The sequence below is a fragment of the Symphalangus syndactylus genome, chromosome 3 (genome assembly GCF_028878055.3).
Source record: "Symphalangus syndactylus isolate Jambi chromosome 3, NHGRI_mSymSyn1-v2.1_pri, whole genome shotgun sequence".
Taxonomy (NCBI): domain Eukaryota; kingdom Metazoa; phylum Chordata; class Mammalia; order Primates; family Hylobatidae; genus Symphalangus; species Symphalangus syndactylus.
In genome coordinates, this window is record NC_072425.2 from 60,458,122 (window position 1) to 60,482,180 (window position 24,059).

A 24,059-nucleotide genomic window follows, 5' to 3' on the forward strand; every position below is an offset into this window, starting at 1 on the left:
ACGTTTACCTTCTTATCTAGTGCACTTTTTTTTTTTTTTTGAGACAAGGTCTTGCTCTGTCATCCAGGCTTGAGTGCAGTGGTGTGATCGTGGCTCACTGCAGCCTTGGCCTCCTGGGCTCAAGCAGTCCTCCCACCTCAGCCTCCCAAGTAGCTAGGACTGCAGGCACATGCCAGCGTACCTCACACATTTTTAAATTTTTTGTAGAGATAGGGTCTTAACTATGTTGCCCAGGCAGATCTCGAACTCCTGGGCTCAAGTGATCTTCCTGCCTCAGCCTCCCAAAATGCTGGGATTACAGGCATAAGCCACCACACCTTGCCACCTAGGGCACTTTTATTCCATCTTGCCACATCTCTAATTCCAGTGAAATGACCCATTTATGGGGGATATCAGGTATTCCAGAAAAAGAAACAGACTTTCCTAAAGATATATTGATGTATCCTCTACTTAATGCAAAAACAGAAAACCTGCTTACAGTCCTAAAGGATATTTGCTGTCTGCTTGGAGCTAACTCTCTGAGACTCCTGTCTATTTTCTACTTGACTAAACCATTTCCAAAGAATAGTACTACTTCTGCATAGGTTCTCTTCACAGCAGCAGTTCTTAACTGAGGTCCATGGATAGGCTTTCAAGAAAAGATAAGAGAACTCCTGAAATTGTGGGTGGTGGTGTGATCTTAAGCTTTTTAACCACCCATTTCCTCATCCATAAAATGGATTTTATAATAGTCCCTATATCATAGGATCGTTGTGAGGGCTAAATGGGATAATTAAATATAAAAAGCCTAGCACAGTGCCTGGTACACAGTTATTTTAATATGTATAACAAAGATTACAATGTAAGAAAAAAGGCATTGTCTGGAGCAACATGTGGAAGAGGGAATTAGAAGTACTCCTGTATCCTTTCTTTTTTTTTTTTTTTTGAGACAGAGTCTCTCTTTGTTGCCCAGGCTGGAGTGCAGTGGCGTGATCTCATCTCACTGCAAGCTCTGCCTCCTGAGTTCATGCCATTCTTCTGCCTCAGCCTCCCGAGTAGCTGGGACTACAGGCACTTGCCACCACGCCCGGCTAATTTTTTTGTCTTTTTAATAGAGACAGGGTTTCACAGTGTTAGCCAGGATGGTCTCGATCTCCTGACCTTGTGATCTACCCGCCTTGGCCTCCCAAAGTGCTGGGATTACAAGTGCAGTATACTTTTAAAGTGTATGTGGACAAACAGAAATAGTAGAGAGTCAACTCCAAGTATAAGGTCTGTTTATTTAAGGTAGCTTTATTTCATCATCCTGAAATTTCTAGGACTATCACAGGGGCTAAATTATAGCTATGAACTAGAACTAGGGAAGCATCAAGAACTATGGGTAGTAAACATAATAGAGTCCAAATTCACTCATAACTCAGATGGGTGTAACATTTTTCTTTATTTAGTCTATAGCACCTGTCTTCTTTGTGAGTGCACCTCTCTTCTATCCATGTCATGATTATTGCTGGAAATATGGTGGAAACTAATCAGATGTTCTCTCTGTTCAAACCTTGTTCTAAAAATGTAAACATTTCCTTTAAATACTTCTCAGCTGTTTTGAGTAAGAATGCTCAGTCTCTTAGCCTCCTTTTCCCTATGCTTCTGTCCCTAAGATGACAGCCAGTGTATGTTGTAGTTGAGTATATAGCCTTCTTTTATCCTATGCCTTGGAGTTGAAGATTGTGACCAGCTGGAAATTATTTTCCCTTGTCCACCTTACCCTGCCTAATCTGCTGGCCCCTGATGATGAAACCCCTGGCTGGTATAACTCGCAGTTTGATCTTGCTTCTGGTTTAGAGCATGGGGGTGCTTTCCCTTCATCTCATCTCCCACTAGCATTATAAGCCCCTACTGAGGCTACTAGGCATTCTGTCTAGCTTGCTAGCCCAGTGGCCTGTCCTTATACCTAGTTTGGGAGCCAGTTCCCCACAATGACTACCTACATTAGCTCAACTCAGGATCCATGCCACTTGAGACCAAGGAGTCCAGTTGGGGTCTCTTTCCTAATCGTACCTCTCTGCTCTTTCAGCAAGGCTGGGCAATTGTGTATCGGTGTGGGGCTTCTGCACTGCAGTCTGCATTTTCTCTCCTGAATAGGTTAGGAGCCCGTCTCTCCCCATGGATACCTTTACTTATCATCCCCCTTTCTGGACCAAAACTCAGACAGAGGACAATTGGGAAACAAGTCTTTCTTACTGTCTCTTTTCTCCTTTCTGCCATTCCCAGGGCTGGAGAGCACTAGGCTTTTCTTTTACTTCCTTTCTATCAGTGCTTCTGAAATTACTTGTGGAGAAGGTATAGTTTTTATTTTGTTATAAATTTGTCACAGACTAACACTTTTATAAAACATGAATTAGTAGAAAAGTAAAATTTAAAATATACAAATAAAAGTCCATTTTAAAAATTGTTAGAGTCATCAGACATAAAATTATTCTGTCGAATTGCTATAAAAGTATCTCAGCACTTTCAATTGCGTACTTATCCATCATGGACCAGTAACAGAGAGTATGTGGACTGGCCAGCTTTGACTCATGGCCTCCTTCCTGTCCTGCTAAGCTTTAGTGATGGACAACATCATTTCTAAACCCCTAGAAGGCACCAGGAACATTGCGCCTTTTGTTTTGTTTTGTTTTGAGACGGAGTCTCACTCTGTCACCTAGGCTGGAGTGCAGTGGCGCGATCTCAGCTCACCGTAATCTCTGCCTCTCAAGTTCAAGCAATTCTCGTGCCTCAGCCTCCTGAGTAGCTGGGAATACAGGCACACACCCGGCTAATTTTTGTATTTTTAGTAGAGACGGGGTGTCCCCATGTTGGCCACGCTGGTCTTGAACTCCTGACCTCAGGTGATCAGCCTGCCTCGGCCTCCCAAAGTGCTGGATTACAGGCATGAGCCACCACTCCTGGCCAACATCGCATCTCTTGACTTGACCCTTAAGATGTGGATAGAGGCTGGGCGTGGTGGCTCATGCTTGTAATTCCAGCACTTTGGGAGGCTGAGGCAGGTGGGTCACCTGAGGCCAGGAGTTCGAGACCAGCCTGGCCAACATGGTAAAACCCTATCTCTCCTAAAAAATAAAAAAGAAAATACAAAAATTAGCCAGGTGTGATGGCACACACCTATAATGCCAGCTACTCAGGAGGCTGAGGCATGAGAATTGCTTGAAACCCAGGAGGCAGAGGTTGCAGTGAGTTGAGATTATGCCATTGCATCCAGCCTGGGTGACAGAGTGAGACTTTGTCTAGAAAAAAAAAAAAAGATGTGGATGGAAGCTAAAGAAATTTGGAAAATGCACTTCATAAGACCATGATCTGTCTTTCAAGTCTATTCTCATATTGCAAACTCCCATTTTTGAACACTAGAAATTGAACATTACTTTTCTTTTTGCATTTCTGCTATAATAAATTTTAATATACTCACAGCAGATGGATGTCTTAAGTGGAGTAACTATGAAAGTAATAAGCTCAGAAAGGCAGAAGAGAATAACCCACTTATAAATTTCAGACTCTTATCCTTGTTACGCTAATATGTAACACTCATGAAGAATGAAAAAAAAAACAACTCAGTTTTGTTAGTAAATCCTAATTTTTGCAGTTGTATTTTATTGCCTCAGTAAGAGCTAACATTCCTTTCTTCTTAGATATGCTAATTACCCTGGTCTGATCACTATACATTATATGTATTGAAATAATCACTATGTACCTCACGAATATGTACAATTATTATTTGTCAATTAAAAATTAAGGCTGAGCATGGTGACTTATGCCTGTAATCCCAGAACTTTAGGAAGTTGAGGCTGGAGGATCACTGGAGGCCAGGAAGATCACTGGAGACTGGCCTGGGCAACATAGCAAGACCCCATCTCTACAAAAAATTTAAAATATTAGCTGGATGTGGTGGTACACACCTGTAGTCCTAGCTACTTGGGAGGCTGAGGTGAGAGGATTACTTGAGCCCAGGAGCTTGAGCTTACAGTGAGCTATGATCACGCCATTGCACTCTAGTCTAGGTTACAGAGTGAGACCCTATCTCTAAAAAAATTTTTTAAACAAAAAAGTCCCCACATTATTTTCTTCTCAAATAGAACCCCAACCGTCATCTACTCATTTTCTCTTTCTGTGACTAAGGAAGTAAATGTTAAGAAAACGTGGCTGGATGGCTTGAGCCCAGGAGTTTGAGGCTGTGATTGTGCCACTGCACTCCAGCCTGGGTGAGAGAGCGAGATCTTGTCTCCAGAAAAAAAAAAAAAAAAAAGAAAATAATTGTCATCAGCATACTTAATGGTCAGGTGTAAAAGCAATAAGGTGTTTTCAACTTCTTTTTCTATAGGAACTACAATTAAAAACAGGACAGGAAGAAGGTCTAAAACTGAAAGCTGAGGACCTTGATGCATGTAACTTGAAAAGGAGAAAAGGTTCGTTTGGAAGTATAGACCATCTCCAGGTTTGTCAATTCTGTTTAGTGTTTCCTGGTTTCTCTTCAATCTGATGGTTGTCTAAATAGAGGTAAACTCACACCTGTAATCCTAGCACTTTGGGACGCCAAGGTGGGTGGATCACCTGCGGTCAGGAGTTCAAGACCAGCCTGGTCAACATGGTAAAACCCCGTCTCTACTAAAAATATAAAAATTAGCTGGGCTTGGTGGCGGGTGCTTGTAATCCCAGCTAGTTGGGAGGCTGAGGGAGGAGAATCGCTTGAACCCTGGAGGTGGAGGCTACAGTGAGCCAAGACCATGCCACTGCACTCCAGCCTGGGCAACAAGAGCAAAACTCCCTCTCAATAGATAGATAGATAGATAGATAGATAGATAGATAGATAGATAGATGTAAAAACTGGTGGGCTCTGAATAAAACCTTCAAACACTAGATGCTGCCCAAATGCAAAATTTCTAGTATTTGTTTTGAAACTTTATTATTTTTCTTTTCTTAAATTTTAGATTCAGGGATACACATGCAGGTTTGTTACATGGGTATATTGTGTGATGCTAAGATTTGGGCTTCTAATAATCCTGTTGCCCAAGTAGTGAAACTTTTATTATTACAAAATTATTTTCTCATCCAGAAATGTGCTGTATTTTTTGTTTTTTCTTGCTCTCAGCAGAATCAATATATTCTTATTTCAGTAGAAATGAGTTGATTTGAATGTTGTAGAATATAAACATGAAATCCATGTTCACTGGACTGTATTTATTCCCATCTCATGAAGACGAATATATTTTATTTTTTTTGAGACGGAGTCTCGCTGTCGCCCAGGCTGGAGTGCTGTGGCACGATCTCAGCTCACTGCAAGTTCCGCCTCCCGGGTTCACACCATTCTCTTGCCTCAGCCTCCCAAGTAGCTGGGACTACAGGTGCCCACCACCATGCCTGGCTAATTTTTTGTATTTTTAGTAGAGATGGGGTTTTACCGTGTTAGCCAGGATGGTTTCGATTTCGTGATCTGCCCGCCTTGGCCTCCCAAAGTGCTGGGATTACAGATGTGAGCCACCGCGCCCAGCCGAAGACGAGTATATTTCTAAAAGTCAGACCTCTACATTCAAAGAAAACCAAATTATATATGTACTTTATATATTAAAAAGCCATTATTTTAGTGCCACCTTTTAAAAAGAAAGTCATAATCCACAAACTGATTTTGAAGTTCAAAGAAATTGAAATTTTAAATTTTATGTAAGCAAAAAATACTGTATTTAAAATACCTAGAATGCAGTTATCTCTACCTTACTTTAGAAAGATTTATTCTCTCTTTATAAATTTTACATTACATTTTCTTAGTGACATTTAATAATGACATGGGTGCATTCCCACACACACCCATTCCACCCAGAAATGTCATCACCAGTTGTAATTTTTTAGGTTTTTTCCTTTTAAGTGGAGCTTAAAAAGAATCTCTTATTCATCTTTCAAACCCCACTCACAGTTTAAGAATGTTTGTAGAATATATTTAAGTTACTTGCTAGACTTCCTAGGATCTCCTACTGGAGTATTTAAGGATATGACAAAATTAACATTTTTATAGTTGCTCTTTCTCTTCCTAATAATTGTAGAGCTACTATAATATGTTAGGCTCCAGTGTCATCTGGACATGATAGTGCTTATAAGATTATACTATTAATATCTTGGTATTATTGGAAGACCGAATAGCTATGCATCTTCTTTGTCTTGGCCATTTTGCTCTCTTTTTCTCATATATATTCACTGTCTCATTGTATGATAGATTTCCAGAAACCCTTTCTATAAGGTTCATGAAAGACTAGGAAATAATACTATATGGATTTCTTTTCCTATTTATTTGTTGTTTTGGTGGCAGTGCTTCATTACCGTGTCCACTTGGTAGAGTTCCTTTTAAACAGTCATATTCCATCTATATTTATGTTTGTATTTGTTTCTGCGTATTCTTAATTCAAGAGAGTACTCAGATGTTTGTTTTGGAGATCTTTTCAGCAATTTTTTATTTTTGTTTTTTTTTCTTTTTTAAAAATAATTATTTGAGGTTGACAAGCTACAATGCAAATTGGCTTTTCTTCCATCCTCCATCATCTGTGTCTTCCACTGTGTGTATTCATTTATTCACTTCATTGACTGACTGAATCAGGCATTCATTCACTCATTCATTTAACATTTTAGGGAATGCCTACTGTGGCCCAGGCAATATACCAGCCATGTGGATAAACGGGTAAAAACTACAGCCCCTGCAATCAATCAAGGAGTTCCAGCTGGGGAGATAGATAAGTAGGGCAGCCACCAGTGTAAGTGCTGTGATGGAAGTGTGCACCACTACAACAGAGTAAAAGATTCCAGCATGTTCTTAATATAGGCATAGAAAATTATCAGCCCTTTCTTTGTCAGGCTAAAAAATCCTAGACTGTTTAACATATCTGGGGAATAAATTTTAATTCTTTATGAAACAACATAGCTACATCTTGACTAGAACCACTGATGTCTTTAGGATCTCAGACGGGTACCTGAGTTACTCTGAGTGATAGTTTTTAAATGTTCATTTAAGAGATTTCAGCCAATCTGAAATTCTATTATTACCATATAATTTTTATGGCAGAAGGAAAAACAAGTAACTTTTTTTAAATTTTAATGTAGAAATTGGATGAGCAAAAGAAATGGTTAGATGAAGAAATAGAGAAAGTTTTGAACCAACGCCAAGAATTAGAGGAGCTGGAAGAAGACTTAAAGAAACGGGAGGCCATAGTTTCTAAGAAGGAGGCTCTGTTACAGGAGAAGAGTCACCTGGAAAATAAGAAATTAAGATCTAGTCAGGTATTCTGTTTAATACACTACTTTATTCTGGTTGTAAACCACTCCACACTCCCCACTAGGATGACTATAATCAGAAAAACATAATAAGAAATGTGTGGGAGGAGGTGGAGAAATTGGGACCTTCATACACTGCTGGTGAAATTGGAAAATGGTGCAATTGCTTTGGATAACCATCTTGTAGTTCCTCAAAAGGCTAAACTTAGAGATACTAGGTGACCCAGTAATCTCATTCCTAGGGATGGATGGGAGGGTGGGTGGGTGGATTGATGGATGGATGGATGGATGGATGGATAGATAGATAGATAGATAGATCGATCGATCTATCTCTGTATTTCTCCATGAGAAATGAAAGCATGTATCCACACAAAAACTTGAACATGAACATTCATAGTAACATTCATAATAGCTAAAAACTGAAAACACAAATGTTCATCAAGTGATGAATGGATAAACTGTGATTATCCATACAATAGCGTGTTATTTGACAATAGAAGGGAATGAAGTACTGATACATGCTACAACATGGATGAACCCTGAAAACTCATGTTAAGTGAAAGAAACCAGTCACAAAAGACCACCTTTGTATAATACCATTTGTATCAGCTCTCCAGAATGGGTAATTCCATTTCTGTCCAGAGACAAAAACTAGAATAGTGGTTACCTAGGGTTGGTGGGGGATTGGGGGGGAAATAGAATGCCTACTAATAGGTGTGGGGTTTCTTTTTTTGGTGGGGTGAAGAAAATGTAAAATTGATTGTGGTGATGGTTACATAACTGTGAATATGTGAAAAACCATTGAATTATATACTTTACTATTATTTTTTATTTTTTGAGACTGGAGTGCAGTGGTGCGATCTGTGCTCACTGCAACCTCTGCCTCCTGGGTTCAAGTGATTCTCCTGTCTCAGCCTCCCGAGTAGCTGGGATTATAGGCGCACACCACCACGCCCAGCTAATTTTTGTATTTTTAGTAGAGACGGGGTTTCACCATATTGGTCAGACTGGTCTCGAACTTCTGACCTTGTGATCCACCTGTCTTGGCCTCCCAAAGTGCTGGAATTACAGGCAGGAGCCACCATGCCCTGCCTTGAGTTAGTTATATACTTTAATGTTGGTGAACTGCATGGTATGTAGATTATATCTCATTAAAGCTATTATGTTTTTTGAAAAGCCATAAAAGGGAAAAGACAGTAGAGGAGATAACAGAGGACAAAAGATTACAAAAAAAGAAAAGATGGAAAGCAAATAGATGAGAGCTTATTAACTTAGCAGAACAGAAGATGCTGCATTCCAAGTACCTAGAGAGACACAAATGAGAGCCAGGCCAAGATCCTACATATATGCTATCACCACACATCTTACCAGCTTTTTAATACCTGACTCTGAAATGTGATGGGCATTTTAGGAATGCTTTAGATGTTTTCCTTTTTTAAAAATAACAGTTTTAGAGAGATAAAATTCACATAGAACATCAAAAAGACTCAGAAATGAAGGGACCAAGATTTTCAGAAGGCAGGAGTAGCATGAAGATGAAAACAGGGCATAGTCATGAAACTATTTTTTCTCACACTGGGACCGATTTATTTTCTGAAGATTGAACCAGGCACAGCAAAGGTTGTGATAAGTCAAAAAACTCCAAATAGGGAATGAATGCAAGTCTGCATATGAATTGTGAAACATCTATTTCCTAATCTCTACTTGGATCCAAGAATGCTGGCAGCCAGATTTATACTTCCTAGCTGGAGACTGGCATATTTTCTGAAACATCTAAAAAGATATGAAAACTCTTAAATTTGGAAGCCCCCACTTAAATAAGTGGCCCACATATATGCTATTACCACAAATCTTATCTGCTTTTCGATACCTGACTCTGAAATATGATGGACATTTCAGGAATGCCACTGTTAGAGACAGAAAACAAAACAAAAGGAAAAAATAAACTCAGAGACATTAGAAATAGAGCAAGAAGCTGAAAAAACTTCACAGAAATCTTAATATCCTCAATGTGGTAAAAGATGACTATCTATAAAGAACTAGAAGTTATTAAAAACATGAAAGAACTCTTGGAAATTAAAAGGGTTGGAGGATAGGCAGGGTGCGGCGACTCACACCTGTAATCCCAGCACTTTGGGAGGCCAAGGTGAGCAGATCACTGGAGGTCAGGAGTTCGACACCAGCCTGACCAACATGATGAAACCCTGTCTCTTCTAAAAATACAAAAATTAGCCAGGCGTGGTTGTGGGTACCTGTAATCCCAGGTACTTGGGAGCTGAGGCAGGAGAATCACTTGAACCTGAGAGGCAGAGGTTGCAGTGAGCTGAGACCGTGCCATTGCACTCCAGTCTGGGCGACAAGAGCAAAACTCCATCTCAAAAAAAAAGGGTTGGAGGATAAAGTTGAGGAAATATTCCAAAAAGTTAGTAAAAATATAAGTTAATAGAAAGTAGGAGTGAAACATTTTTAATTGGCAGATAAATCCAGAAAGCCCAAGATCCAAGTAATGGGAATTCCAGAAAGATACAACAGAGAAAACAGAAAAGAGGAGATTATCAAAGACATCATATAAAAAATTTTCTCAACACCAGTACTGTGAGACTGTAGGCCACTCACGTGCAGAGACACACATAGGCTCAAAATAAAGGGATGGAGGAAGATCTACCAAGCAAATGGAAAACAAAAAAAGGCAGGGGTTGCAATCCTAGTCTCTGATAAAACGGACTTTAACAAAGATCAAAAGAGATAAAGAAGGCCATTACATAATGGTAAAGGGATCAATTCAACAAGAACAGCTAACTATCCTAAATATATATGCACCCAATACAGGGGCATCCAGATTCATAAAGCAAGTCCTTAGAGACCTCACAAAGAGACTTAGACTCCCACACAATAATAATGGGAGACTTTAACACCCCACTGTCAACATTAGATCCATGAGACAGAAAGTTAACAAGGATATCCAGGAATTGAACTCAGCTCTGCACCAAGCAGACCTAATATACATCTACAGAACTTTCCACCCCAAATCAACACAATATACATTCTTCTCAGCACCACATCACACTTATTCCAAAATTGACCACGTAGTTGGAAGTAAAGCTCTCCTCAGCAAATGTAAAAGAACAGAAATTATAACAAACTGTCTCTCAGACCACAGTGAAATCAAACTAGAACTCAGGATTAAGAAACTCACTCAGAACCGCTCAACTACATGGAAACTGAACAACCTGCTCCTGAATGACTACTGGGTACATAACGAAATGAAGGCAGAAATAAAGATGTTCTTTGAAACCAACGAGAACAAAGACACAACATACCAGAATCTCTGGGACACATTTAAAGCAGTGTGTAGAGGGAAATTTATAGCACTAAATGCCCACAAGAGAAAGCAGGAAAGATCTAAAATTAACAGCCTAACATCACAATTAAAAGAACTAGAGAAGCAAGAGCAAACACATTGAAAAGCTAGCAGAAGGCAAGAAATAACTAAGATCAGAGCAGAACTGAAGGAGATAGAGACACAGAAAACCCTTCAAAAAATCAGTGAATCAAGGAGCTCATTTTCTGAGATCAACAAAATTGATAGACTGCTAGCAAGACTAATAAAGAAGAAAAGAGAGAAGAATCAAATAGATGCAATAAAAAATGATAAAGGGGATATCACCACTGATCCCACAGAAATACAAACTACCATCAGAGAATACTATAAACACCTCTATGCAAATAAACTGGAAAATCTAGAAGAAATTGATAAATTCCTGGACACATACACCCTCCCAAGACTAAACCAGGAGGAAGTTGAATCTCTGAATAGACCAATGACAGGCTCTGAAATTGAGGCAATAATTAATAGCTTACCAACCAAAAAAAGTCCAGGATCAGAAGGATTCACAGCCGAATTCTACCAGAGGTACAAGGAGGAGCTGGTACCATTCCTTCTGAAACTATTCCAATCAATAGAAAAAGAGGGAATCCTCCCTAACTCATTTTGCGAGGCCAGCATCATCCTGATACCAAAGCCTGGCAGGGACACAACAAAAAAAGAGAATTTTAGACCAATATCCCTAATGAACATCGATGCAAAAATCCTCAATAAAATACTGGCAAACCAAATCCAGCAGCACATCAAAAAGCTTATCCACCATGATCAAGTGGGCTTCATCCCTGGGATGCAAGGCTGGTTCAACATATGCAAATCAATAAACGTAATCCAGCATATAAACAGAACCAAAGACAAAAACCACATGATTATCTCAATAGATGCAGAGAAGGCCTTTGACAAAATTCAACAGCCCTTCATGCTAAAAACTCTCAATAAACTAGGTATTGAGGGGACATATCTCAAAATAATAAGAGCTATTTATGACAAACCCACAGCCAATATCGTACTGAATGGGCAAAAACTGGGAGCATTCCCTTTGAAATCTGGCAGAAGACAGGGATGCCCTCTCTCACCACTCCTATTCAACATAGTGTTGGAAGTTCTGGCCAGGGCAATCAGGCAGGGGAAAGAAATAAAGGGTATTCAGTTAGGAAAAGAGGAAGTCAAATTGTCCCTGTTTGCAGATGACATGATTGTATATCTAGAAAACCCCATTGTCTCAGCCCAAAATCTCCTTAAGCTGATTAGCAACTTCAGCAAAGTCTCAGGATACAAAATCAGTGTGCAAAAATCACAAGCATTCTTATACACCAATAACAGACAAACAGAGAGCCAAATCATGAGTGAACTCCCATTCACAATTGCTTCAAAGAGAATAAAATACCTAGGAATCCAACTTACAAGGGATGTGAAGGACCTCTTCAAGGAGAACTACAAACCACTGCTCAATGAAATAAAAGAGGATACAAACAAATGGAAGAACATTCCATGCTCATGGGTTGGAAGAATCAATATCGTGAAAATGGCCATACTGCCCAAGGTAATTTATAGATTCAATGCCATCCCCATCAAGCTACCAATGACTTTCTTCACAGAGCTGGAAAAAGCTACTTTAAAGTTCATATGGAAGCAAAAAAGAGCCCACATCGCCAAGACAATCCTAAGCCAAAAGAACAAAGCTGGAGGCATCACGCTACCTGACTTCAAACTATACTACAAGGCTACAGTAACCAAAACAGCATGGTACTGGTACCAAAACAGAGATATAGACCAATGGAACAGAACAGAGCCCTCAGAAATAATACCACACATCTACAACTATCTGATCTTTGACAAGCCTGACAAAAACAAGAAATGAGGAAAAGATTCCCTATTTAACAAATGGTGCTGGGAAAACTGGCTAGCCATGTGTAGAAAGCTGAAACTGGATCCCTTCCTTACACCTTATACAAAAATTAATTCAAGATGGATTAAAGACTTAAATGTTAGACCTAAAACCATAAAAACCCTAGAAGAAAACCTAGGCAATACCATTCAGGACATAGGCATGGGCAAGGACTTCATGTCTAAAACACCAAAAGCAATGGCAACAAAAGCCAAAATTGACAAATGGGATCTAATTAAACTAAAGAGCTTCTGCACAGCAAAAGAAACTACCATCAGAGTGAACAAGCAACCTACAGAATGGGAGAAAATTTTTGCAATCTACTCATCTGACAAAGGGCTAATATCCAGAATCTACAATGAACTCAAACAAATTTACAAGAAAAAAACAACCCCATCAACAAGTGGGCGAAGGATATGAACAGACGCTTCTCAAAAGAAGACATTTATGCAGCCAACAGACACATGAAAAAATGCTCATCATCACTGGTCATCAGAGAAATGCAAATCAAAACCACAATGAGATACCATTTGACACCAGTTAGAATGGCTATCATTAAAAAGTCCGGAAATAACAGGTGCTGGAGAGGATGTGGAGAAATAGGAACACTTTTACACTGTTGGTGGGATGGTAAACTAGTTCAACCATTGTGGAAGACAGTGTGGTGATTCCTCAAGGATCTGGAACTAGAAATACCATTTGATCCAGCCATCCCATTACTGGGTATATACCCAAAGGATTATAAATCATGCTGCTGTAAAGACACATGCACATGTATGTTTATTGCGGCACTATTCACAATAGCAAAGACTTGGAACCAACCCAAATGTCCAACAATGATAGACTGGATTAAGAAATTGTGGCACATATACACCATGGAATACTATGCAGCCATAAAAAATGATGAGTTCATGTCCTTTGTAGGGACATGGATGAAGCTGGAAACCATCATTCTCAGCAAACTATCGCAAGGACAAAAATCCAAACACCGCATGTTCTCACTCAGGTGGGAATTGAACAATGAGAACACATGGACACAGGAAGGGGAACATCACACACTGGGGCCTGTTGTGGGGTGGGGGGAGTGGGGAGGGATAGCATTAGGAGATATACCTACTGTAAATGACGAGTTAATGGGTGCAGCACACCAACATGGCACGTGGATACATATGTAACAAACGTGCACATTGTGCACATGTACCCTAGAACTTAGTTATATATATATAGTTATATATATAGTTATATATAGTTATATATAGTTATATATAGTTATATAGTTATATATAGTTATATCTATAGTTGTATATAGTTATATCTATAGTTATATATATAGTTATATCTATATAGTTATATATATAGTTATATCTATATAGTTTTATATATATATATATATATAAAATGAAATAGCCCATCAAGGGCCCAGCAAAATGAGTACCCAAAACATATCACTGTGAAGATTTGGATACACTGACTGAGGAAAAAAGAAGGTCCTGAAAGAGTCTAGACAAAAAAGACTACTTGTAAGTTGCAAGAATCAGAATGGCACTGGACTTCTCAGCTTTCCTCATTAGAAGTTTAAGATCTGAAGCAATCTTTAAACTCATGAGGAAAATTAAGTCTAATAAATAATTTTCTTCTTAGCCAAACTCTCAATCAAATGTGAAGCTAGAATAAGCATTTTCAGGTAAAAAAAAAAAATCTCCCATCAAGCCTGTCAAGTGAAACTACTAGAGAATGTGCTCCACAAAAATAAGGGCATAAACTGAAAAAGGAAGACTCAGGATTCTGAAAATGCGCTCCAACATGGAAATGCTCAGGAAATACCAAAAGGAAGACCCAGGACAACTGGTCCAGTGTGGAGCAGGAGGGTGGATGCTCCAGGCAAAATGTTCCCAGAAAAGAATAGATTGAAAAGATTTCTTGATAAGTTTGATCAAATGAAAAAGTGTTGAGGAATTTTATAGTTCTGTTGGAGAAGAATTAGCTGTAAGGTGCAATAAAAGGTTGTATCAAAACAGAAGCATGATCATTTCACCCTAGATAGTTCACCTATGAATAACAAAGTTATAATAATGAAAATGAATATTGATTTAACTAAAAACTGTAATGTAACTTATATTGGGAGAATGGAGGAGGATGGGAAGTAGAGTAGGTATAAGAGTGCTAAATCCTTATCTCCCATAATACACAGTCAGTAGACAATGTCTAAAATTGATAATGCCATTTAGAAACATGGACATAAACACCAGAAGAACCAACTGAAAAGGTTGAAGGTGGCCGTCTGGGAGTAGGATTCAATTAAAAGCTTGGGGGAGGGGAATGCTTTTTTAAAATTATAAACCTTATGATAGTATGTGTCTATATAATAAACCTTATGGTAGTATATACAAATAATTACTGTGAAAATTATTTTACAAATTACCTGAAATTTGACCATAGTGAACATCTCCGTAAATATGGCCATATTTTCTGATCAGAATGAAATACGAGTAAAAACAAATTATATGTTTAAGCCAACCAATCATATGTTTAAACACACCACATGTCAACCCCTAGTAAACTGTAACATAATTCTACAATGTAGAATGTAAGCCAAGAAAGAAAAGTTCAATTTAGAAAATAAGAAAAAAGAAAAATACTGCCTCTGAAAACCTCGTCAAGGCAATTCTTGGTAGTAAACTCAGAGTTTAAATAGACTTTTTTTTTTAACAAAAGGCGTTCAACTTAAGATTTTAGAAAATGAACACCTCGGTCGGGTGCAGTGTCTCATGTCTGTAATCTCAGAACTTTGGGGGGCTGAGGCGGGTGGATCACCTGAGGTCAGGAGTTCGAGACCAGCGTGGCCAACATGGTAAAACCCCATCTCTACTAAAAATACAAAAAATTAGCAGCGCGTGGTGACGAGCGCCTGTAATCCCAGCAACCAGGGAGGCTGAAGCAGGAGAATCGCTTGAACCTGGGAAGTGCAGGTTGCAGTGAGCTGAGGTTGCACCATTGCACTCTAGCCTGGGGAACAAGAGCAAAACTCCATGTCAAAAACAAAAAAAGAAAATGAATGCCCCCTCCCTCAAAAAAAATCCATGGGAGAAAACAATAATGTAAAAACTAAAAATATATCCATTTAGCAATTTTCTCTATGTTTTTCCTAATTTTTATGCAGTCTAGATTTCTAGTAACTGTTTTTGGGGTGTCTGGTGGGTTGTATCTTTTAGGCCTTAAACACAGATAGTTTGAAAATATCAACTCGCCTGAACTTAATGGAACAAGAGTTGTCTGAAAAGAATGTGCAGCTCCAGACCAGTACAGCTGAGGAGAAAACAAAGATTTCAGAACAAGTTGAAGTCCTCCAGAAAGAAAAGGATCAGCTCCAGAAACGAAGACACAGTGTGGATGAAAAACTTAAAAATGGTAGAGTGTTATCACCTCAAGTAAGTCAGTATTCTTTGGAACTGGAGGTGCTGTATGATGGATCACTTGAGTGATTTCCTCAGTCTTTTTCACATAATCATAAATATTATCTGGTAAACTTGGTTCCTTGAAATTTTGTCAGATGTTAGTGAGTTCACCTGGCACTTCTTTGGCACCATAAACCACGCTTGACTTGAGACTGAGATATCCTCACATAGTGGTCCATGGACATGGCCCCTTCCTGGCACTGCCAGGCATTTGGAAATTATTACCTTTCCTTGAGTATATTTGCCTCCTCAGCTGGGGTTTCTTGTCTGAAATCACAGAACATAGAAAATGATTTGAGGGACTCTTCTGGAGGGCACCTGACTTTTCTCTATACATATTTCTTGAAAAATACTAGGTAATTTATTACATACAAGAGATGCCTAAGGAATTAGGGGTTAATTCTTTCCATGAAACCTTGGTTTAGAAGGCCCAGTGTCCATACTCTGTCCAGCCAGATAGATGCACAAAATTCTAGTCCCAGTAAAAGACGTTTTAGTTATAGTTACAGTTTTTTTAGAACTATAGTTTTAGTTACGGTTTTTTAAAACTATGTAGAAGACGATTCATTTATGGGCTGTCAAATTGCCCCAGACTTTGTCTTTTTTCAAAATTTTCAGTCAGTTGGCAGTGGTACCTTTACCTTACTTCATCAGAGAAAGATGAATTTTTGAATCTGAACTTCCTCTGCAAATATTTATTGTTGGTGTCTCATTATTACCAAAGCAAGGGAAAATTGCTAAGAGAGGGTGAATAGCTGAGAATCACACATATTGGTGAATCTTGTAGTGTTTTAGTTTGGAACAAGTGACAGGAAGTTATGGGGGCTAGTTAAGAAATAGGAGCAAGGATAACATTAGATTGTTGCTCATTGAGAATTGATGAAAGGATTGAATTACAAATCAATCCTTGATTGGGGGCTAAGTGGCAGTTGAAAGGAACATTATAGACCTCTGTTGCCCTGTTTTATAACTTAAGCTGGGTAGCTGTGCAGAGGAACAGAGAGCCAGGCTGTCCTCCCAAGGTGTTAAATTGGAGCCCAAGGGTTATAGATTTGAAGACATGAGAGCCTAAGATACAGCAGAATTCAGATATTTAAGGAATTCTGCCTGCCTGTGACTATTACTAAGCTCTATAGAAGATAGAAGAAGCAAAAAACAAAACAAAACAAAACAAAAGTATTATGTTTCCCTTGAGAAATTAATACTCTATTTGGGAAAACAGATAGAAATACAAGAAAACTCCAAACTCTGAAGGACATTGAAAATCAAGTTGTGGATAATGTATTACAGCTTACATTATTTATTCAAAGCAATGAAGTGATCATTTGGGGGAAGATTCATCAAGGCAGCCTCAGTAGATCAGAATCTTGAGCTAGATTATGAAAAACATGATATGCACTGGCAGATGCAAGAAAGAAGTCCGTTTTAGATAGAACATCTTTGAATAAGGCACAGAGATGAGAATTAACAAATTATGTTTGCAGTAGGGTAGAGTTCCATTAATATCAAGAAACATTTAGGTTTGTATTTCATGTGGGATCCTGTAACAAAAAACATTTACAGATTTGTGGTAAAAATATAGTATGGTGCATGATACCTATTTTGCAGCTATTCTGGACTGGGGTTTGAGGGAATGATAAGCCTCCTACAACTGGTAGAGTTCTACTTAGTCACATGAGCTTCTATGCACCTTTCTTCCACATGGTTGGTTCTTCTTAGTGTAGCTCTCAAGTGAGGCTCTGCTGTTATCACGATTTTAAAGCCAAGGTTAATATTCCAGATAGATCTGTCACTAGCAGATGATTGAGAACATGAGATTCTGATGTGACACAAGGCATCAATAAAATCTAGTTGGAATGGTTTGCTATCTTAATGTCTTTAAACTTGTTTAGGATAATTTTCTGTTTCCACAGTAAATTATTTTTCCTAATTTTATTACTTTATGGAAATGGATAGAAAGATTCTAGATCATTACACTAATAGTAGATTACCCAACAATTTACTACAGACAAGTCACACCGCTTTTTTTTTTTTTTTGGTAAAATCCAGAAACTAAAATTAAAGAATACCTGAACTTTAGATTTCTAATAATACAGAGTAGTTGCTTAATAAGTAGGGAGGAAAATATAAGAACTATTATGTTTATCTAATCTTTTAAACTTTTAATTTCTCATTTTATGATGAGAACATACTTTTTTTTTTTTTGAGATGGAGTCTCACTCTGTCACTCAGGCTGGAGTGCAGTGGTGCCATCTCGGCTCACTGCCTCCGTCTCCTGGGTTCAAGCAATTCTCCTGCCTCAGCCTCCTGAGTAGCTGGGATTACAGATGTGTGCTACCATGCCCAGCTAATTTTTTTTTTTTTTTTTGAGACGGAGTCTTGCTCTGTCACCAGGCTGGAGTGCCGTGGCGCGATCTCAGCTCACTACAACCTCCGCCTGCCTGGTTCAAGCGATTCCCCTGCCTCAGCCACCCGAGTAGCTGGCACTACAGGCAAGCACTATCATGCTTGGCTAGTTTATTGTATTTTAGTAGAGATGGGGTTTCACCATGTTGGCCAAGATGGTCTCGATCTCCTGACTTCGTGATCCACCCACCTTGGCCTCCCAAAGTGCTGGGATTACGGGTGTGAGCCACCGCGCCTGGCCTAATTTTTGTATTTTTAGTAGAGACGAGGTTTCACCATGTTGGTCAGGCTGGTCTTGAACTCCTGACCTCAAGTGATCCACCGACCTCAGTGTCCCAAAGTGCTGGGTTTACAGGCCTGAGCCACTGCACCCTGCCAAGAACATATAATTTATAGGGAAATCTCTTCAGTGCTTGCTCAAAAGTTGTCGTTAGTTTTTTTGTTTCATTTTACTTGGTCTCTGGACCAGCAGCAACAGCATCACTTGGAAGCTTGTTAGAAATGCAGATCCTTAGGCCCCAAGTGGACCTGCTGGATCAGAATCTGAATTCTAGTGAGCTCCTGGGTACACATTAAAGTTGAAAAGCAGTGCTCTGTCATAAAGCAGAGTCAACCCTTGATAACCTGTGGTTTGTATTGTGGCAAATTTTTCATCCCATGATAGTTTCCCATTGCCACGTATCTTGTCAACCTACACCTATTGCTGAGTTAGAGGGAACTACAAACACTGATGTGCTGCAGCCTCACTGGAGCGGGCTGTCCTTGGGTTTCTATATTCACACTACCTTATATTATCTCAGTACTTCCTTAACTTAGATCCAAAACCATAGAAACTGAATTTATATGAAATTGTCCTCAGCCATGTATAAAGGCAAACTCTTCAAATTTGTTTTTGATAAAATATAGTCATAGTATGAATTCAAAAGTCAAGTACAGTAAAGTCCTCACTGAACATCGTGGATAGGTTCTTGGAAATTGTCACTTTAAGAGACACCATGTACATCAGGTCCTCAAATTACATTGTTTTCCTTCAACATAGTTGCTTTTGTTTCAAAGTTAATAAGAAAAAAAATTTGTTTTGTTATATATTGTTTCTCTTAAAGTCACAGTTTCCAAGAACCTATTGATGATAAGGACTTACTCTATATTGGATAATTCACTTTTATTTGTGGCTCCTCTTATTCGTTCACCTAAGTACATTTTAGTATTTAAGGGGTTTTTTTCTTGAAAAGGTGAATATTATTTTATTCCTTATGGAGCAATTATCAAACCATCAAATTCCATATGGTTAGTGATTGCACAGAGAAATAGAATGGCTGATGAACATTTTTTCTTTAGGTAGATCAGAAATATTCACACTATTGACCAGGCATGGTGGCTCACACCTGTAATCCCATCACTTTGGGAGGCTGAGGCAGGCAGATCACCTGAAGTCAGGAGTTCCAAGACCAGCCTGGCCAATGTGGCGAAACCCCTTCTCAACTAAAAATACAAAAATTAGCTAGGCATGGTGGCATGCACCTGTAATCCCAGTTACTTGGGAGGCTGAGGCAGGAGAATTGCTTAAACCCAGGAAGTGGAGGTTGCAGTGAGCTGAGATCCCACCACTGCACTCCAGCCTGGTTGACAAAGTGAGTGAGACCCTGTCAAAAAAAAAAAAAAAAAAAAAAAGAAATATTCACATTATTTTCCTTTGGGATGTTAGGGGGAGGAGTGGAGAGAAATAACATGGGTCCTGTAACCAAGCACACATGAAAATTTTTTTCTCTTCTTTCTTCATTAAGTCAACAGATACTGAGTTCAAACTATGTGATAGGTACTGTGTTAGGCAATAAGGGTGTGCAGATGGACAAGATAGTCTGCCACCGGAACTTATTGAGGTGGCCTCCACAATAGGTATAGGTATATGGAAACATATATCCAAATCTCACCAATCTGAAGTAATTCCTTACCAGAGATTTGTATCACCAACATAACATGTATTTGGATAGTTCAAAGAACTGGAAGAGCTGGGCATGGTGGCGTGTGCCTGTAGTCCCAGCTACTCAGGAGGGCAAGGTAGGAGGTTCGCTTGGGCCCAAGAGTTTGAGTTCAGCCTGGGCAACATAGCGAGACCCTGTGCCCAAAAAAAAAAGAAAAAAAGAACTTGTAGGTTTTCCTACAGGGATTCATCGATCTCTAGTATGTGAAAAAATACTACGTTGCCCTATTTTTAACACCTACATTTTCCTTCTAATAACATTTCATAGGAATCTTATGAAATATTTCAGATACTTAAATCCTCACTACTTTTTTATGCCATATTGTGCTTTTTTATTACTAGTTCTTAATAACTTATTCTAACATTTAGAATAAGTTATTCCCTCTAGGCAGTATATTGTTTTGATAGATCACTGAAGGGACAACAGTGAGTCTCTAGATCTCACTAGTGGAAATATTGACATATAATATGCACTTTAGGGGTTATGGAGGAGATATATGACAATACTGCTAATCCTGTGGGCTTAGGCTTTGTTCAAGTATATTCCTTGGATTAGATGATCAGCATTTGTTGTATAACCTTGGAACATTTCAGAAATCACCTAAACTTCTGTCTTTTCCATTTTATTCCATCAGGTTTATTGCGAGGGCTTAATGATTATGTTAATATGTTGTGTGTGTGTGTGTGTACACACATGTATACACACATGTCTACACACATGTATACACACATGTCTACACACATGTATACACACACTGCATTATGTGGCATAGCAAGCACTCAAAAAACATTTTGTTAAAATCTAGTACAAGAGTGGTAACGTCCATTAGACTCAAATGGTTCAGTAGGATCTGAGTATATGAAAAAGTCAAAGTTATACTATTTCATTTAAAATGAGTGATTTCTGTTATATCTAGGAAGAACATATTCTTTTCCAACTTGAAGAAGGGATTGAAGCTTTGGAAGCTGCAATTGAATACAAGAATGAAAGTATCCAGAATCGCCAGAAGTCACTTAGAGCATCATTACATAATCTCTCTCGTAGTGAAGCAAATGTCTTGGAAAAACTAGCTTGCCTGAGTCCTGTTGAGATTAGAGCTATTCTTTTCAGATATTTCAATAAGGTTCGTTTTTGAGGGTCAGAATATTTTTCTTATAAAGATGGGTCAAGATGCTTACATCCTATATTTATTTTGAATTTTTAAAGAAATTGAAAGGCTTAAAGATTTGATGGTGTAACTACAAATTTAAGCATGATTTCTCTTTATAGAACTAAATGTTGTCATCTGAAAGCTTTGTGATTATCCAAATATGTAGGCCTAACTTTGTGAGGTTCTTAAAGTTGGAGGGCCTTTCAAAAGAAGTCCTTTTTGAAAGTTTTTAAAACCAAAGAATTTAAGTTATATTCCTTGCTCATTATTTCTTGGATGTTTTCTAGATGTGGATGTTCTACCTGGCACTCATGAAAAGTCAAGGGCCCTCCAAGTTTTGATTCCCTTTCCTTCATTGCTGTATAGGGTAGGGGAATCTGTACTTTCTCATCATGTATGAGCTAAAATGAGGATAAAGTGGTGTATCAGTGGCAAAGATAATAGTAGATTTTATTAACTGAATGTGCTTAAATCAATTAAAATGTTGTATTTTTTACAGATTAGACAATTTACTGATCCAGAGATGTTTCATAGCATTGAGAACTATATCCGTCTTTTCTCTAATGTCTTTTCCACTTAAGTTATATATTATGAAGTGTTAAACAATGAGATAACTCTTCTCTGAAAAGTACATTCAATTTATGAGAATATCAGACAATTAATGAAAAATAAAATACTGATATTTTAAAATAAAGTCCTAAGGCCAGGTGCAGTGGCTCATGCCTGTAATCCTAGCACTTTGGGAGGCTGAGTCAAGAGAATCACTTGAGCCCAGAATTTGAGATCCTGTCTCTACAAAAAATACCAGAATTAGCCGGGTGTGGTAGCATACACCTGTAGTCCCAGGTACTTGGGAGGCTGAGGCAGGAGGATCACATGAGCCCAGGAATTTGAGTTTGTAGTGAGCTATGATCACTACTGCACTTCAGTCTGGGGCAACAGAGCAACAGCCTGTCTCAAAAAAAATAAATAAAATTATAATTCTGTGAAATAAGATAAATGAAAATGTTATGCACAGCCTCCTCTTGGATAATCATCATCAGTAGTAAGCTACTGTTATTGTTACTGATGAGAGTGCATCCTATTGCTGCATGTTTGGAGGGTAGAAAGATGGTGGAGTGCTTTGACATAGATAACTTTTTTTTTTTTTTTTTTTAAGACAGAGTCTCGCTCTGTCGCCCAGGCTGGAGTGCAGTGGCGTGATCTCGGCTCAGTGCAAGCTCTGCCTCCCAGGTTCACGCCATTCTCCTGCCTCAGCCTCCCGAGTAGCTGGGACTACAAGCGCCCGCCACCACGCCTGGCTAATTTTTTTTGTATTTTTTTTTAGTAGAGACGGGGTTTCACCATGTTAGACAGGGATGGTCTCGATCTCCTGACCTCATGATCCGCCCGCCTTGTCCTCCCAAAGTGCTGGGATTACAGGCGTGAGCCACCGCGCCCAGCCTGATACAGATAACTCTTTATGCTGCTCTTTTTTTTTTTTTTTTTCCTGAGATGGAGTCTCACTCTGTTGTCCAGACTGGTGTGATCTCGGCTCACTGCAACCTCCGTCCCCCAGGTTCAAGCAATTCTCCTGCCTCGGCCTCCTGAGTAGCTAGGATTACAGGCGTGTGCTGCCATGCCCAGCTAATTTTTGTATTTTTAGTAGAGATGGGGTTTCACCATGTTGGCCAGGCTGGTCTCGAACTCCTGACCTCGTGATCCTCCCGCTTCGGCCTCCCAAAGTGCTGGTATTACAGGTGTGAGCCACCGTGCCTGGCCCTTGTGCTACTCGTAAAGCAAGGCAACCTGGCTAAGGTCAGTGGATTGTCTGATCCTGGGAACCCTTGTATTAATGATTATTTTTCTGGAGAGGTCATTAGATTATTAACAAGTTCTGTGACATAGACATTGTCTGAAGTATTTTTACTTCACATCAGCAGGGAAGAATCCAGTAGACAAAATGCATAACGTGGCTGGGTGTGGTGGCTCACACCTATAATCCCAGTGCTTTGGGACACCAAGGCAGGAGGATCACTTGAGGCCAGGAATTCAAGACCAGCTTGGGCAACATAGTGAGACCCTGTCTCTATGAAAAAATTTTTTTAAAAACTTAGCCAGGCATGATGGCATGTACCTATGGTCCCAGCTATGTGGGAGGCTGAGGTGGGAGGATCACTTGATCTCAGGAGTTGGAAGCTGCAGTGAACTATGATTGCACCACTGCACTCCAACCTGAGGTAACAGAGTGAGACTCCATCTTAACAACAACAACAACAACAAAACACCCAAACTGTCACTTATTTATAACATCCATTCTGGAGTTAAAACTTGGAATTGTCTAGATGTTTCAAGAATCTTTACCCTCTCACTATCCACCTAGACTAGAGAAATGAAGTTACAGAATTATTAAATGTAAACTGCATAGATTACATTTAACAAATTATGGAAGGGTGATTATTAGAGCAACAGTATATTAAAAATGAAAGTAGTGGCTGGGCACGGTGGCTCACGCCTGTAATCCCAGCACTTTGGG

At 39.1% G+C, this 24,059-nt stretch overlaps 1 protein-coding gene across 7 annotated transcripts in view; it reads left to right on the forward strand.

Moving 5' to 3' along the window:
* The window catches only part of KIF27 (kinesin family member 27), a 95,691-nt gene that overhangs the window by 50,028 nt on the left and 21,604 nt on the right, over window positions 1–24,059 (forward strand). For all 7 annotated transcript variants that reach the window (XM_055272118.2, XM_055272119.2, XM_063636936.1 and 4 more), the window contains 4 exons: window positions 4,349–4,462; window positions 7,111–7,287; window positions 15,764–15,979; window positions 21,311–21,517. In XM_055272118.2, the coding sequence (XP_055128093.1) occupies window positions 4,349–4,462; window positions 7,111–7,287; window positions 15,764–15,979; window positions 21,311–21,517 (714 nt within the window). The remainder of the gene's footprint in view (window positions 1–4,348; window positions 4,463–7,110; window positions 7,288–15,763; window positions 15,980–21,310; window positions 21,518–24,059) is intronic.